This window comes from Hypanus sabinus, chromosome 12 (assembly GCF_030144855.1).
Source record: "Hypanus sabinus isolate sHypSab1 chromosome 12, sHypSab1.hap1, whole genome shotgun sequence".
Classification (NCBI taxonomy): Eukaryota; Metazoa; Chordata; class Chondrichthyes; order Myliobatiformes; family Dasyatidae; genus Hypanus; species Hypanus sabinus.
The window spans coordinates 59,452,189-59,466,967 of NC_082717.1; the positions used below are offsets into that span (position 1 = coordinate 59,452,189).

Consider the following 14,779-nt stretch of genomic DNA (forward strand, 5'->3'; position numbering starts at 1 on the left):
CTAGTGGATTTGGAGCTCCTTTCTGGGGAATGCACTAAGACGGTAGTGCGATATTAATATGCAGCAGCCTCTCTGGACTCTGGTTTGGGGATTGCCAAACGTTATGTGGATTTTTTGGTGTAGTCTGTTTTGTCATATGCTTTTGTGATATCATTCTGGAGGAACGTTGTCTCATTTTTTAAACTGCATTTCATTTGTGGCTTCTAAATGACAATAAACTGAATCTGAATATAGATGTACAGCACAGAAACAGCTCTTTGGCCCATCTAGTCCATGCCAAAACCATTTAAACTGCCTGTTCCCATCCACTTGCATTGGGAACATAGCCTGCTATACATCCACCAGCCATGTACAGATGGGATCTGTTTGGATTGACATCATGGCTGGCACAAATAACATGGATTAAAAGGGCTGTTCCTGCTTTACTGTTCTCTGCTATGTAAATTTCATTTTGTTGAAGAATCACTTCATGCAGCAATCATTTTCTTCTCATGGGGTGCAAGGTGCTCCATGTTTTAATTTTGTGGCCTGCTCAGTGATTTCAATGGGCTGTTGAACTATCAATTAGGAGCTACAGAAATGTTTTCAAATATGGTAATAGAACAGGATTCCTTTACCAAAGAACAAGAAGTTTTTTTCTTACTGACAATCTGATGGATCACCATTGTAGTTTTTTTTTAATTCCCTAGGATCATGTAACTGGAGCATGATCCAGGTCCTAATGTATTTGTGTACTGCATTAATAACAACACCCCAAAACATATAATCTCAAATTCAATAGTTATTACTAATTGTTACAACTAATTACATTAATTGTTTGAATTGAGCTTGGAACAAAACTACTGAACTTCCATTAAACCAAGACCAATAAGGAGTGGTCATGGCAATACCTGAATGGTATTCATGCACATATCAACTAAATGCCAACATCTAATAAGCAAGAAAAAAGCCAGTAAAACAAGTGCCCTGTTTAACTCATTCAGGGATTTGGAATCCAAATTATAAGTGTTCTGAAAGGTTTTTTTTCTCTCCTTATCTCCACTCAGTCTTGAACTATTTCCAAACCTTAACTACTTTGATACCAAACGCTTCAAAGAAAGTTCCATTCCACACAGGCTTACCACTTACAAAACAGGATGATTCATAATGGAGATTGCTATATACACGTTCTTTGTTAGACAGGATTTCAGTGGAATTGAAAAATTTTCAAAAACTATTATTTGATTTAAACACAGAATGTCTGGACTCCAATTATTTTTTTTTAACCTTTTGGACACAATTCTTAAAAAGTAAAACAAATAAAGGTGGCGCTCGAGGGAACAGCTAGATTCTCCTATACAAAAACCACTGCATAGAACGTGCCTAATTTCATAAACTTAAAATTTTAATTAAAAAATAATTTTTTTACAAATGCATTCCTGAAGTATTTAAATATGATACAAGAAAGTTGAATATTATAAGAAAATCACTAGTCTAAACAGATTCAAAATATTAGGCTTTTCTCAAGAGCAGAAGATTACAAGAGTTTTATTGACATTTTCTATTACATCTATTGAAATCACTTGAAAAAGTAAATGAAGGGGCAAACCTAACCTGAGGCCTAGTTCTTCAAATCCCAAAGGGGCTGCATGCAATATGAACCATTAATAGGATGACTCAGCTGAAGCCCAAAGGAAGTCTCAACAGCAAGTGACTGCTTTTAACATTACAAACCATCCAGCACTGGTTGGTCAGAAAATTATTTCTGCTGCTCATCAGCATGCCAGTAACCATCCACTAAGAATTCACAATAAAGTCTCTGTAAACACAACCTCTCTTTATTCATTCAACCAACATCTGTAACATATTGTAGATTTCAAATAGAACACTATAGCAAGCTCAAGTACAATCTAAACCAATGCACAGTTTCTAAAATACACACTGAACAACTTAAAAGTATAGAGATGAAGATGGAATATGTCTGATTCCTGTGAAACAAACAATGAAGTTACATTGTGGAAGCACATCACTTGGTCTAATCAGTTCATATTGGCACTTATTCTCTAGAATTGCATAATTCTACATATTATCAACCTTCACACCTCCTCACCACCCCCACCGTTTCCCATCTTCTGAGTTTTCAATCTTATCTTGAAGACTGGAAATTTCTTCCTTAACTAATTAAACCGTAGTCTCAGAGCACTCTGAAAAAAAAGTTCGTCATCTATACACAATTATTTTATTAAATATTTCCATGGCATTGCTCCCAAATCTACTTTATATACAATATTTTCATGAATAGAACAGAATTTGAACAATACTAATCACTTTTAGAATGCGACATATTAAAATTTGCAGTATGAAAGGAAATGGTTATTAATCTGTTCAATAGATACAAAAGAAAAGTGGACCTGACTTGGAAAAACTGGCACTTCTGATTTAATCACTTAAACCTGCACACTATTATAAATAAGATTCATGTAAAAGGGTCTTCGCATGAGCTAAAAATATTCCTGAGATAGAAAATAGCTGAAACTAAAGTTGATAGGCACAGAAAGACAATACAGTAGGTAAAACTTTTGAGTGGCTTAAAAAAATATTTGAGTAAAATCTTCTCAAAGAACAGATTCCTTCCAAACTGGTGACTACATTACAGTCTTACAACAATTGGCAGTTATTTCTGCAGAGTCCTTACTCAAAAAATAACTGGAGAGACTTGAATTTTGAATTCATATTGTGCAAAGAAGTCTTCATTCATAAATTTAAATCAAAAAGTTAAATAATAAAATGCTGTTTTGATTTGCAAATTGAGACTTAACATTCTTCAAATATACAAGAATTTCCATTTATCTTTGGGATATTCAAAGTTAATCATAGCACATAACAATTATATTTATTCCTGCAGCCACTTAAATCTTCATATTGCTTTCAAAACATGGAAGTACTGTTTTCAAAGTCAGAATAAAATGTACAAGCAAAGGATATTTGAGGCCATCAAGGTATGCTTATTTATGAAGACCATTCCAAAATCCAATCACACTGCAAATCAACAAGTATATAAAAGCCATTATATACACAAAATGAAATGTGACAGCAACAAGACAGTAAGGGCCGATTAAACTAGCACAATTCTTCATCAGTTCTACTGCATACTCAAAGTGAAAATCAAAGCAGACTCATGCTAAAATATTCTTACTTCGCTACGAGACAGTTTAAATTGCTGTGATCAAAAAGGGAAACCTTTATAATAAACGGTAACAACTGCTTGAACATTAAATGATTGATCATTATGTCAACCAACCCTTAATGTTAGCACAAAACGTTACGTTTCAAAAGAGACCTAGACAATTCTCAATCAGCCTAACCTAATAGGCCACAAAATCTCCATGCCATACGTACAATACGATTAAAATAAATTCAATGTATTAAACTTATAATAAAAATTCAAAGACTATAACTTGCAAATCTCATATATAGAGTGTTCGTAAGTGTAGGAAGAAGCAATTAAAATACAAAATACCTTGAATGACCTGAGTACTTTAAGATAGTATCGAGGCCTGCAAGAAGGCTAAACAAGCACAAGCCATGACCAATGGGCTATGCACCTCTGCAGATTATTTTCCACACATATACAGGCCGTGCAGCAACAGGGGATGATTTTACTACTTACTTGCATTTAACACGTCCAACAGCTCTGCGCAGTTTTCGCACATCTTTCACTAATTTAACCATTTAATTGCTCTGTAGCATCTGATTAAGTTCAATTGTTTGTTGTGCGACCGTACGTTGTTTTGAGAGGACGCTGAGGAAGGGGGAAGGGAGGGTAAGAGGGGTAAAATCTAAATGCAAATTAACCGATCAGCACCAGAACGGCTACCCCAAGCCTCCGCGCCATTTTGATTTGGAGAAGTCGTCCGGACGGCTTCGGTTGTTTCCGTATACATTCGGCTCTTACTCCTGCTCTGCGCACGACGCGCAGCCCGCAAAACACCCAGGCGGCGCACGCAACCGCGTACTTCTACTACGTCAGCCTATGTTACCACAGCGACAGACGCCTCGCCAGACCGTGTTTGTCGACAGAACGTGTCCGGAAGGAGGTTCAATCCGATATAAATATTCGGCCGAGATGTTAGTTGTGCGGTCCCACCACCCTGTAAGCATGCGTTCACCTATCCATCTACACTACCTTTGTGCAGAGCAAGGGAGCAGACCATGAAAATCACTTCATCCGTCTGGCTGTCGGCGATAACTCGTCTCTTTTCGCTTCCAAGAGCACCTGAAATTGAAAAGCTATTTTCTTACACAAACCTGATAGAGTTTAAATATTTACTTTAGGATAAGAATCTATAAAATGATTAGATTTCTTAAGAAAATACAAGTTGCCTAGATTCCCTAGATCCCATGCCTCCTGACTTTCTGGATGAGCCCATCTTGGGAACCTAGTCGGATGCCTAAAATCCATATACACCACATCCACCACACTACATTCATCAATTTGTTTTGTCACTTCCTTGAAAAACTCAATCAGGCTTGTACTGCCCCTCTCAAATCCATCTTGACTATCCCTAATCTGACTATTCTTCTCCAAATGCTGGTAAATCCTGTCTCTAAGAATCCTCTCCAAGAGTTTGCCCACTACCGATGTAAGAATCACAATTTTAATTTATCCATTCAGCCATAATAGAAACTGATCTAACCTAGAGAAGTGGATGTCCTTCCAAGAGCGATGTTCCTTCCATTTTTTTAATATGAAAAGCTTGCACTTTGTACTGAAATCTACTACATTTACAATTAAGATGCATACATCTGCAGAGAATAGCTTACAATCTAGACCTAGGACTCACCAGCACCCTTTGCAATGAGATCCACGACTTCCTGGTCAAAAGACCACAATTGGTAAGGACAGCCAACACCTCCACCACGATTATCCTCAACATTGGTGGCCCAAAAGGCTGTTTCCTCAGCACCCTATTCTTCTCCCTATATGTTCATGACTGTGTGGACAGATTCTGTTCTAACTCGATCTACAAATTTGCAGGTGGTACACCCCACAGTAGACTGCATCTCAAATAATTACTAAGAGTACTGGAAAGAGGTAGAGAGTCCAGTAACATAACAACCACCTTTCTCTCAATGTCAGCAAAGCAAAACAGCTGGTCATTGACTTCAGGGGCAGTACCCATACTCCTATATACATCAACAGTGCAGTAAGTCAAGAGGACTGAAAGTTTCATAGTTCAAGGATTGAACATCACCAATAGCCTGTCCTGGTTCAGCAACTTTGAAACTGAGAAAGCTGAGCAGCACTTCTATTTCCTCAGGAGGCGAAAGAAATTTGAATACAGCCCCTTTGACCATCATCAATTTTTAATCAATGCACCACGGAAAGCAATCTATCCAGGTGCATCATGGCTTGGTATGGAAGCTGCTCATCCTGTGACCACAAGCAACTGCAAAGAGTACAAGACATAAATATAACTCCACCCCATGGACTTCGTCTACATTTCTTGTTGCCATCATGCCATCTAAAACTTTGACAATATAGTGGAGAGTATCCTTTCTGGATGCAACATAGCTTGGTATGGAAACACCATGGCCTATAGAAGTGGTGGATATAGTCCACCAAGCCAATTCTTTCCCCACCATAGTGCGTATTTACAAAGAGCGCTGACAGAAGAAAGTAACATCGATTATCAAGGTGGTGATGACCATTAGCCTCCTAAATCAGCATTCTTAATTTCATTCACCACTACTCTGAAGTAATTGCACATGCTACAGACTCACTTTCAAGTCAACTAGTCAACATGTTCTCAGTATTAGAGTATTTAATTTTTTTTATTTGCACTATTTGTCTTTTGAAAATTGGTTGTTTAGGTCTTTATGTACAGTTTTTCATAAATTCTACTGTATTTATTTTCCTGTAAATGCCTAGAAGAAATTTAATCAGTAGGTAGTATATGGTGACATATATGTTCTTACTGTGATAACAAACTCACTTTCAATTTGCCTCCATAAAGCAGCCAGCCCATTCACCTTGGATATTTTCTTTTCTCCCCTTCTATTGGAAAGAAGATGCAAAAGTCTTAAAACACATACCACTTGGCTCAAGAACAACTTCCATCTCACTGTTCAGGTTATTTGAATTCTTGCCTGTATTATGAGAAGGACTCTTCCTTTGTACCTTATTGTCAACCTTCATTGTACTTTTGCTGGAACAGTAACACTTCATTCTGCATTCTGTTACTATTTTATCTTGTACTACCTCAATGCACTGTTGTAATGAATTGATCTGCATGAACAGTTTGCAAGCCAGAATTTTCACTATACCTCTGTACATGTAACAAGCACAGACTGATTATCAATTTGGATACCTGTAACAATAATATAGAAATTTTACTAAAAGGGAAATCCATATATTTTATCCTAAGTCCTAACCAGTTAGCAAGGAAAACAAGCTTCACTCTATTTGTCTGTTACAATTTTTTGTTAACACAAAATAATAGAAGGCTTTGGTTGGTAGTCGGACCATGGCCCTGAAAACAGAGTATTCATAAAAACACAATTTTATGTGGTACAAAAGTGATATAATGCTCCTCTCTTTATTAAAGAAAATAGATCAGGAGCAGCTGCATAAGCATGCAAGATGCTCTACTTGTGAGAGGGTTGGTTTGGGGGAGGTGGAGTAAGGTTCAAAGTACATTTATTATCAAAGTATGTATGAGGTATACAACCCTGAAATTAGTTTTCCCCACTGACAGTCCCAAACTGTGAAACCAAACCATTTAAAGAAAATCAAACATCAAACCCTGTTCCACTCTCCCATACAAAAAAAATGCAAAATGCAACAACAAAAAAATGATTGAAGCAAAGAACATAGAATACAAAAGGCATATTTCAGTACAGTTCAGTTCAGGTAGATCAGCAGCTATATTTTGCGATAGGTTTGCGGAGATTTGGTACGTTATCAAAGACTCACAAATTTCTACTTATGTATTATGGAGAGCATTCTAACTAGCTTTATCACCTTCAGTTACGGAGGAGCAGAAAAAACTGTAAAAGGTTTAAACTCAGCCAGCTCCATCATGGGCACTAGCCTCCCACCATCAAGGACATCTTCAAAAGGAGACGCCTCAAAAAGGAGACATCCTTCATTTAAGGCTCCCGAACACCAAGGACATTTCCTCTTCTCATTACTACCATCAGAGAGGTGGTACCTGAGCCTGAAGGCACACACAATGTTAGGGGATGCTTCTTTCCCTGGACTACTAGAATTCTGAACAGACAATGAAGCCATAAACACTACCTCACTATTTTTGCATGACTTTTTTAAAAAAAAGATGTCTGCTGATGTTGGAAATCTAAAATATTAACAAAATACACGAAACACTCAGGTTAGCCAACATACGTGGAAAGCAAAATAGAATGAACATTTCGAGTTCATGAAATTGCTTCTCTTTCCACAGATACACAGTGCTGCTAGCATTTTGTGTTTTTACCACTGCCAAACGTGGTTGGTATTTGTAATATCCTTTGATTCCTAATACCTATTTGGACACAAAAACATCAAGGTCTAGTTTTGCTTACAAATTCACAGGCTGCTCATGCCTGCAGGATATTTAACAAAATTATATCTGATACAATTGCAACCTCAGATCTGCGTGGTAGCCTTCACCCCTTTATCAAAAGGTCCTTGAAGGAACAGTTGCAAGGATTCAAAACATTTAGAAAAAAACATCTTAATTCAGCATTTTAAAAAATTCCTGAGCCTTAGTTCTAGTTTACCCACAAAAGGAATTATCCGTCTTCATATCCACCCTGTCAGGACCTAATTATCTTAAGTGTTTCAGTCACGAATCCTTCTCCAGCCTGGTCTGACCAACCTTTCCGTGCAAGGCAATCCACCCAATTTCAGATATTAGTTTCATAAACCTCTAGACTGCTTGTGTTGCATTATTTCTTAATAGGGAGACCAATATTGTACACAATACACCAGATGCATCCATACTAATTCTCCTTACAATTAAAGCACAACTGTTATGCCTGTGGTACTGGGAAGCCAGGTGTCCATGAATAAAACACACAAGATGCAGAGGTGAGGAACAAACATGCTGATCAACATGCCCCTCCATATGTTGTGGTTACTAGCTTCCACTGTGTACAACATAGGACCAGTCTGTGCCACAACTGTCACAGATATCCACTTTTTCCAAGTAGTTCAGGGCAAGTACTTCCTGTTCGACTGTCAAACTTTTGTACTTCACTTTGGCATCTTTCTCTGCTTGGGTTTTCTATTCATTTAGAACATTCTGTTTTGTGTTTGGGGGTCTCAGTCGGTCAAGCCTGAAGCCAGGTGTGGTGGCTGAAGCCATTTTAGTGATGGCATGATGTGTGTTGCAGTTCGTAAGCAAGAAAATACTAAAGTGCTGGTTGAAGGATCCACTACTTACTGAAATCTTGAGGGCTCATTTCATTGTTTGTATGAATAACGTGTCAAGGTCATTAGTGGCTGGATGATATGGTGCTGACTTGATATGCTGAGTACAGTTTGCTTACATAAATGCCTTGAATTTTTCAGACAAGAGTTGTGGACCATTTTCAATTACAAGCTGTTGAGGAAGCCCAAAGTGGCTATAGATGGAACACAACTCCTCAATGCATTTTTCAGATGCTGTGCTCTTCATGATGGCAACTTTGGACCATTTGCTGATCGTGACCATCTACAGATCCTGTAAAATCTATGTGAACTCTCTGAAATGGTTCTTTAGGCCATTTCCATGGATGCAAAGGAGCAAGTTGAGGAATGTTTCTCACTTGCTGACAATGTTGACATGCTTTATCCTTCTCTTCAATGGTTATTTTCAGTCCAGCCCACCAGAAGTAGCTGCGTGCAATTTTTTTCTCCACGCATGTAGTTCGTCAAGCACACTTTTTCTTAATGGTGGAGGAATGGCAATACAGTAGTTCCATAGTAAGCATCCAGATTGGACTGTAAACTCCTTCCATTGACCCTGGTAAGGTTTCATTTCTAAAGTTGGCTCTCCATTCCATTTGTGAGTTACTATGTCCACCACTTTAGATAAAACAGGGTCAGTACATGTGTGCTTCCAGATTTGTGCCACAGTTATTGGAGTTGTAGGGACTTCTGTGAAGTAAAACATCTCTTTTAGGGATGGTGCTGGAGCTGTAACAGCTAAGGAAAGTCTGGATAGTCCATCAGCATTCAAATGGTGCTTGGATTTCCAGTACATTATATTGTACAGATGTGCAATATAATAGTAACAGAGCCCAATTTTGCATTTGACTAGCAGCCAGTGAAGTAATGTCCACATGTGGACCAAAAATAGAGGCAATGATCCGTCAGTAGTGTAAATCTTTTGCCAAAGAGGAATTGATGGAATTTCTCAACTCCAAAGAGTGCTTCCTGTTCAATCTGGGCATAGTGGCTTTCTGCCTTGCTTAATATCTTTGATATGAAAGGAAATGGACGCTTTTCACCTGACGGCATGATATGTGAGGTAACTGCCCCCACACTACAGGGTGATGCATCACAAGCCAATGATGGTCTGAAGTGTGTAGTGCTTCAGATTGTGACAAAGCTATTTTGGCCTTTTTAAAAGCCTCTTCACAATACAGTCTGTCCACTGCCAGTGTGTTAACTTATTTAAAAGCTCATGAAGTGGTTTCAGCATGCTAGAAACAAACTTTGCATAGCATATTAGTCCTAAGAAAGATCTTAATTTAATTACATTCTGTGGTGATGGAACTTCCACAATTACCTTTGATGGTGTCTTATGAAGCTGAGATGTTGATCACAAGGCCCAAATATTCAAAGGTCAAAAGAACTTCCACTTGTTCTTCCAGACCATTAATCCATATTCAAAGTCTGTAGTGTAGCATTCAAGTTTTGTAGGTATGCACGTTCATTTTTCCCAGTAATTGAGTTAATTCAATAGCATTACATCCCTATCAGCTACTCAGGATCTGGCCCATTGCTTGCTGAAAAAGTGCAGGAACCAAGGTAATGCCAAACAGAAGCCATTGGCACCTGAACATTCTTTTGTGAGTCACTATGGTCAACAGTTACTGTGACTCTGGATCCACATGCAACTGCAAATGCACATGACATGTCAATCTTACAAAAAGTCTGTCCTTTGGCCAATCCTGAAAAAGATCATCAGTGAGGGGAAGAGGGTGTTGTTCGGCTACAAGAACTGGGTTAATAGTTACCTTCAAGTCTCCACAAAGCCTTAAAGAACCATTGCTTTTTAGGATAGGAACCACTGGAGTTCCCATTTACTTGCACACACTAGTTCCAATACCTTACTCTGAACCAATCTTTCCAGGTCAGCCTCTGCCTTTGGTTTGAGGGGGTAAGGAACAGGCCTTGCCATCAAGCATTTGGGTGTTGTGTCAGGCTTTACAGCCAGTTTGACAATGATTCATCTCATACCATTCTCCATTGAATACTTCTGCATGTTGTTTTCGTTTAAAATACCACTTGCAGACCAGCGCTCCCACCAATCAAGTGCACTAGACTTCCTGACTGGGAGACCTCAGTCAGTCCAGATTGGGAGCAGCATCTCCAACACCATCGCACTGAGCATGTGGCCCCCCCAGGGCTGTGTGCTCAGTCCATTGCTGTTCACTCTGCTGACCCACAACTGTGCTGCAACACACAGCTTGAACCACATCATAAAGTTCACTGATGACACGACAGTGGCGGGTCTCATCAGCAAGAACGACAAGTCAGCTTACAGAGAGGAGGTGCAACGGCTAACGGACTGGTGCAGAGCCAACAACCGGTCTCTTAACGTGAACAAAACAGAAGAGATGGTTGTTGACTTCAGGAGGGCACAGAGTGACCACTCTCCGCTGAGCATCGATGGCTCCTTGGTAGAGATCGTTAAGAGCACCAAATTCCTTGGTGTTCACCTGGCAGAGAATCTCACCTGGTCCCTGATGCACCATCAATAACTCTCCGAGACGTGAGGCGAGATATTGGCTTTTATTGACTAGAAGAAAGAACAAGCAGCAATTGACCACCATGCTACATCCTGGAGACTGAGAAGTAGGGCTCAGGCCCCAATCACCTTTATACAGGGGTCTGTGGGAGGAGCCACAGGAGCAGTCAGCAGGGGGGGAGTGTCCAGACAGGTATATGTAGTTCACCACAGTCCCTCAACACCAGCTCCATAGCAAAGAAAGCCCAGCAGCGTCTCTACTTTCTGTGAAAGTCCATCTCCCACCCACCCCCTATCCTCACCACATTCTACAGAGGTTGTATTGAGAGCATCCTGAGCAGCTGCATCACTGCCTAGTTCAAAAACTGCACCACCTTGGATTGCAAGACCCTGCGGCGGATAGTGAGGTCAGCTGAGAAGATTGTCAGGGTCTTTCTTCCCGCCATTACAGACATTTACACCACACGCTGCATCCGCAAAGCAAACAGCATTATGAAGGACCCCACTCACCCCTCATATGAGCTCTTCTCCCTCCTGCCATCTGGGAAAAGGCACCGAAGCATTTGGGTTCTCACGACCAGACTATGTAACAGTTTCTTCCTCCAAGCCATCAGACTCCTCAATACCCAGAGCCTGGACTGACACCTTGCCCTATTGTCCTGTTTATTGTTTACTGTAATGCCTGCACTGTTTTGTGCACTTTATGCAGTCCTGAATAGGTCTGTAGTCTAGTGTAGTTCTTGTATTTTTTTCCTCTGTGTTGTCTTTTACATAGTTCAGTCTAGTTTTTGTACTGTGTCACGTTACACCATGGTCCTGAAAAACATCTCATTTTTACAATGTACTGTACCAGCAGTTATGGTTGAAATGACAATAAGAGTGACTTGACTTGACTTTGTACCAGTTGTTTGAGTAGCTCCAACCACAAGTAGCCAAAAGAGGATAACTATTTTTAACAATGTACAGTGGAAGTTTCTTTGTTCATTAATCTCCACTGTAAAATATACTACTTCCCTCACTGGAACCACCTCACCAGTGTAAGTCTTTAAAGTTAACCTTGTCCTTTCTGGGGTGAGATGCTATAACTTATCCTTATAAACTGTCTGACACCAGTGATACTGCAGCACCTGTATCCACTTGCATCCTCACTGCAGCCCCATCCAGTTGTGGTATTGCCCAATAAGCTGTGTCCTGAAACAGATAAAACATGGAAAGCTTCCTTAACCACAAAGTGAAAGTTACTTGGTCTGTCCATCTTGTTCTATGCATCTATGCACCATCTTGTTCACATGCTTCTATTTTGTTTCTCCAAAAGTAATTTTTCTTTATTACAGTAATTTGGTTGAGTGTCTTTTTAATATGCTCAGGCATGTTCGATATGTTGCTTTTTGCCCCAGCTTTGGCAGTCTAAATTCACAGATCAGCATTCTTTTGCTGAATGCTCAGTTTTGCCACATTGATTGTTAATAGGTGTTTTATTCAAGTCAGTAGCTTTATGAACTTGAAAAGGTAGGCATAATAGTTGTTCTTCTTTAGCTGCCAGCTCCATAGATCTACTAACTCAATTGCCTTTTGTAATATTAGTCTATCTTCTCTAAGCAGATATTTCTGGGTTACCTCGCTAAGCAGACCATATACAAGTCTATCACTTAATGTACCATTTAGATTGCCAAAAATCACATTATTTGGACAATTATTTTAGCACTATCACAAATTGAAATTAACTCACCTTCCTCTGGATTCCTTTTGTGAAATCTGAACCTCTCAGCATTAATCAAAGGTTTAGGTGAATGGTGGTCCTTTAAGACTTTAACTACAGTAAGTCCTCAAAAGGCTTATTGCCAGGCTCAGCAGGTTGCACTAAACTATGTAATAAATAAATATTTTTGCAACTAGTCAGATGAGAGGCATTTGTTCAACTTTTCTGAAATTTGATTTGCCAGTGCAAATGATCAGCCATGATCACAGTGAATGGTGGTGCTGGCTCAAAGGGCCAAATGGCCTACTCCTGCACCTATTGTCTAAAATATTCAAATCTTTCAGTGTATGTATTCCATTGCTGTTGTTTTGTCATATGGCCCCATACTTCAAAACATAAGCACCATTTTCTAACACAATCATGTTCCAGAAAAATTAGGCTTATCCATCTCTATCTCCCTCTTAGTTTTTGTTAAAAACCATTTTGTTCTTTTCCCTCAGATTCTTCACTCACCTTCCTTCACACTCACCCATATTACACAGTGGTATACTGCCAGCATAACGCACAGACTTTTCACCTCATCACCAGTTACTATGTCTGTGGTATTGGGAAGCCAGGTGGCCATAAATGGCACATGCAAGAAATGGAAATGTGAAGAACAAACATTTTACGTGTAAGTTATCTACCCAGAATGTCCTCATATACATGAATACATAACAACTTCCCTATTTTTGTTTTCTATTCAACCCAGAATGAAAATTAACAATACTTTCCTTAATGTTGGCCTTTTAAGATTCTTCTGCAAGCTCAGTTTAGAGCATATCCTGCCAAAACCGGCTACTGCATTTTTCCCCACAATACACTCAATTTTTCATCATGTTATTTAAATCCCTTCATAGCCAACTTGTTATCGTCATAAATTTTCTATCTACATTTGCACTTTCAATTTAGCAACATATCTTCTTCCAAGTTTTCATAAACACTGTAAAAGGCAAAGGCCACTGCTCAAATTCTGATGGCATATAACTCTGCATTTAAGTAGAAGACCCTTTATTCCTGAAAGAAAGCCCACCTGGACAATAAAAAGTTAAACCTCCAGACTATGAGCTTTTAGTTTGTACTCTAACCAATGATGCCAAAAATCTATCAACGCTTTCTGTAAAGTATGTATCCACTGGTTCTCTTTTATCCACAGCAAGGATTATGCTTCAAAAATCATGGTCAAATTAATTCTCCTTTTCACAAAACTATTTAAATTTGCTCAGTTATCTTGCTTTTTTGTTGGAAATATTCAAGTCAGACTGTATCTGTGGAAAGGGATCGAGTTTCAGGTTGAAAATCCCCATCAGAGCTGCATTAAAGAGAAAAAAACTAATTAGTTTTAAATTGGGGAGGAGGTGGGGCAGGGTGATGTATAGGACAAAAGATTATCTAAGGACAGGGTTACTAAGTGTGAAAAGGCAATTGATCAGTTAGGCGGTGATTATACAAATAATGGAGCATAATTGCTTTAAAATTAAGGTTGTTGGATTGTCCATTAAGTCAGGTGATGCTCACTGCAAGAGAAAAACTGTTCCAATATTAAACACAAAAAGTTCTGCATTTGCTGCAAATCCAGAAACACACAAAAAGCTTGAGGAACTCAGATCAGGCAGCATCAACATTTTGGGCCAAGACCCTTCATCAAGACTGGAAAGGTAGGGGGAAGCAGCCAGAATTAAGGCCGTGGGGTGAGGGGAAAGACAGGTGATAGGTGAAGCCAGGTGAGGGGTAAGGTAGGTAGGTAAAGGAGGATGAAGTGAGAAGCTGGGAGGTGATAGGTAGAAAAGATAAAGGGCTGAAGAAGGAATCTGATAGGAGAGGACAGTTGACCATGCAGAAAAAGGAAGATGAATGGCAGGTGAGGAGAAAAGAAGGGAACCAAAATGTGGAATGGAAGAACAAAAGAAGGGAAAAATTATCAGGTTAAAGAGCTCAATAGCAACCTGAGAGTAGTCTCATCGTGGCAGTAGGGAAGAGCATGTTCCATCATGTCGGAATGGTAAGTAAAATTAAAATGAGTAGCCACCAGAAAATCCTGCTTGCTGCCGACAGAATGAAACTGCTTGACAAAATAGCTCTCCAGTCTTAATCAGGTCTA

The 14,779-nt window shown here is 39.3% G+C and overlaps 1 protein-coding gene across 7 annotated transcripts in view; it reads right to left on the bottom strand.

Moving 5' to 3' along the window:
- Positions 1–3,885, bottom strand: part of usp34 (ubiquitin specific peptidase 34) — a 319,734-nt gene extending 315,849 nt beyond the window's left edge. For all 7 annotated transcript variants that reach the window (XM_059986017.1, XM_059986013.1, XM_059986016.1 and 4 more), the window contains exon 1: positions 3,650–3,885. In XM_059986017.1, coding sequence (XP_059842000.1) covers positions 3,650–3,692 — 43 coding nt within the window. In that variant the 5' untranslated portion in view covers positions 3,693–3,885. The remainder of the gene's footprint in view (positions 1–3,649) is intronic.
- Positions 3,886–14,779: the final 10,894 nt, after the last annotated feature.